Here is a 3,603-nt window from a genome sequence, read left to right as displayed (position 1 = left end):
CTGTGAGCTGTAATGCCATGGCACTCTACCCAGGGGGACAGCTTGAGGCTCTGTCTCAAAAAAAAAAAAAGAAGTGGGAGGAATGACTATATATTTTCCTTCCTCCTTTCAGATATCTCTGTCAGTGAATGAAATAACAAAAATAAAATAAAGACCTTTGCAAAATTTTAGTTTATGCTTTTATTTTTTTAATAAGTATAGATTACCTGATTTCTTAAGAACCTAAACCATCTTTATGATAATGTCTCTGAACTTTTGTTTCTTCATATAAAATGAGAACAATATTGCCTATTTCACAATATTTTTTATATGTTACCTAAGATAATATATCAAAGTACCTGGCATATAACAAGTATGATGTATGTGCAGGTTCTTTTCTTTTGTTCCATCAAGGTAGTCTGCTCGTTTTACATAGAGAGGTTTTATTAGTATGTTTTTTATGTGAGGCTAAATCTACTTTTTTACAATTACCACTTAACAATGGATATTGTCCCTGAACATATAAAGCAACCTCCCCAAAAAACTGTATTAAATTTAATCCCTGTTTTATATAACAGTGCCTCAGAGCTTTAGAGCTAACCATTGTGATGCTCCTGAATTTTTCTTCCAGGCCGTAGTTCCTTATCTATTTTCATTAGACTTTCAATAACTGTACTGTTCCAGTGAGTGTGATCGTATGGTCTACTTACTGTAGAACAGAGGAGATGTTTAAGAATTGCGGTACTGTTTCAGTCCATCAGAGTCTGTGCTTTTATTTTTACAAACTATGATCATGTTCACGTTTATTACCATTCTCGTCATTTTGCTGGCATTTGCCGAGTTTGTAACCAAAATTTGCCAGTTGCTAGTAAGTCAGCGTCAGTTATATTTTGAACTTAAATGTGGGTTAATTTATCTCTATTGTGGTAATCTTAATTCATTTTAATTCATTGTTCTGCCTGTTAAGTTTTTTTTCTTTTTTAAATGTTTGTAATATCTTCTAACCTGGGTATCATCTATGTCTTCTGGAAATTATAAAAGCTAAGTATGCCTTCCTATGTCTTAAAGTTTTGGTTAAAATGTTTTTCCTTATATAATGATTACTGAATCAGAGCACATGAGGCAGACTTCCCCTGAGATTAACAGTTGCCAGTAGTCTTGCTGCAAATCTGCATGACTGGCGTACAATAGATACTGGTCTACACAGTCCACTAGGATAATATGAGAGATACTGAAGCGCCTCGCTGAATTCAAGGAAGGTCAATACATGAATTCCCCTGACCAGCCATACTAACAATCAAGTGAGGTTGGTCTGGTGTGGCTTCTTCTTGGAGGTTTGGTGGAGGTCCTAGAATACTTGTTTTTTTCTTCTGTAACTGTTCACAATTTTCCACCTAATAAAACAGATTTAGCTTTTGCCATAAATCTAAACCTAGTTTACTGATAAAGCTTTTTTTAAAAGCTGTGCCTTTTAAAAACAGACGTCATCTTGCTTCTAGCATTTTGATACTCTCAACCTGTCTTACCAACAATAGTGTGGAGTAGAAGCTTAGGTGTTTAGACTGGGGCGGGGGGGGGAGGGTTGTTTGTTAGTTTGTTTTTTGAGACAGAGTCTCACTTTGTCATCCTGGATAGAGTGCCAGGGCATCATCATAGATCACAGCAACCTCAATCTCTTGGGCTCAGGATATCTTTTTGCCTTAGCCTCCCCAGTATCTGGGACTACAAGCACCTGCCACAATTCCTGGCTAGTTTTTCTGCTTTTTAATAGAGCTGGGATCTCATTCTTGCTCAGGCTGGTCTTGAATTCCTGAGCTCTAGGGATCCACCTGCCTAGGGCTCCTAGAGTGCTAGGATTACAGGTATGAGTCACTGTGCCCAGCCTCGACTCAGATTTAGTTGAACTAACTTAAAACACCTTGGTTCTATTTCTGTTCTTGACTGTCTCGAGCTTTAACCTTTTTTATATTATTTAGTCTTATGACTCTCTAATACTAGAGAATACATTTGACACACAACAGTCTTCTTGGGACTAATATTGAAGTGATGAGGATTGGAGCTAAGGCACAAATACTTTTGACTATGCAACAGTTACATATACTTCAAAAACCATAACACAGGCTCAGCTCCTGTAGCACAGTGGTTATGGTGCCAGCCACATACACCAGGGCTGGTGGGTTGGAGCCTGACCCAGGCCTGCTAAACAATGACAACTACAACAAAAAAATAGCTGGGCGTTGTGGTGGGCACCTGTAATCCCAGCTACTCTGAAGGCTGAGGCAAGAGAATCACTTAAGCCCAAGAGTGAGCTGTGAGGCCAGGGCACTCTACCAAAGGCAACATAATGAGACTCTGTCTCAAAAACAAACAAACAAACAAACAAAAAAAAAACCATGACACATGGAGAGAGTGTATAAATAGCTGCTGATTTTATTGGGAACTTTTAAAAAAATCAATAATCATATATTTACACATAAATTTTCCCTAAAAATATTTTACATTCAAAATCAGGCCCTTAATTTGATGACTATATAGACATGCAGAATGATTATGCCCTGAAATTTTGATTTGAGTAATTTCGCAAATAATTGATATTAAATCTTAAATAATTTGTGAAGTTATGAAACATAGCCAAGGAAATTTTCTTTTTGAGTCATCCCTGTGTTTCCTTTTGTGAGGTATAATTTACAAAAGTCAGACTTGATCTTTAGGACAGTAGGATGTAGAATGAGGTTAAGGTCAAATCTCACTATGAGGGAAACAAAGATTTACAGATAATTTTGGGTTTTTTTTAGAAGAGCTTTCAGAAGATGACCTGTTGAGTCAGTATTCATTTTCATTTACAAAGAAGACCAAGAAGAATAGCTGTGAAGGTAATAAATCATCACATTTTTCTGAAATGTTCGTACCTGACCTGGTAGGTGGACCTACCAATAGAAAAGGCTTAAGCACACCACTGAGGACAAGAAATAAATTTGCAACATTTCTGCAGAGAAAAAATGAAGAAAGTGGTGCAGTTGTTGTTCCAGGGACCAGAAGCAGGTATAGTCATTTGTCTTGGTATTTACTTTGTCTTGAATAAGCATGGAATCTAGAGGGAGGTAGGGGCGGCGCCTGTGGCTCAAAGGAGTAAGGCCCCAGCCCCATATGCCGGACATGGCAGGTTCAAAGCCAGCCCTGGCCCCCCCCCCAAAAAAAAAAAGAGGGAGGGAGGTATAGGACCTTTAAACTGATTATAATTTTATCATATGTTGCCTTGGTTCTGACCTAAATATATCACTGTTTCTTTAACTTCTGTTACTGTTTTTTTGCAGTTTTTGGCCGGGGCTGGGTTTGAACCCACCATTTCTGGCATATGGGGCCAGTGCCCTACTCCTTTGAGCCACAGGCGCTGCCCAACCTCTGTTACTTTTATAATCTCTCTATACAGAATCAAAATAAAAGAGAGCTGGCTCGGCACCTGTGGCTCAAGTGGCTAAGGCACCAGCCACATACATCTAAGGTGGTGGGTTCAAATCCAGCCCGGGCCCGCCAAACAACAATAATGGCTGCAACCAAAAAATAGCTGGGCGTTGTGGCGGGCGCCTGTGGTCCCAGCTACTTGGGAGGCGGAGGCAGGAGACT

At 39.0% G+C, this 3,603-nt stretch overlaps 1 protein-coding gene across 1 annotated transcript in view; it reads left to right on the top strand.

Moving 5' to 3' along the window:
* Window positions 1-3,603, top strand: part of EXO1 (exonuclease 1) — a 33,675-nt gene that overhangs the window by 14,321 nt on the left and 15,751 nt on the right. Inside the window, exon 10 of the mRNA XM_003800076.3 lies at window positions 2,775-3,021. Within this exon, the coding sequence (XP_003800124.1) occupies window positions 2,775-3,021 (247 nt within the window). The remainder of the gene's footprint in view (window positions 1-2,774; window positions 3,022-3,603) is intronic.

Source organism: Otolemur garnettii, unplaced genomic scaffold (assembly GCF_000181295.1).
Source record: "Otolemur garnettii isolate 467f Iridium unplaced genomic scaffold, OtoGar3 scaffold00165, whole genome shotgun sequence".
Lineage (NCBI taxonomy): Eukaryota > Metazoa > Chordata > Mammalia > Primates > Galagidae > Otolemur > Otolemur garnettii.
Note: the sequence above shows the minus strand (reverse complement) of the source record. Positions and strands in the feature narration are given on the sequence as shown.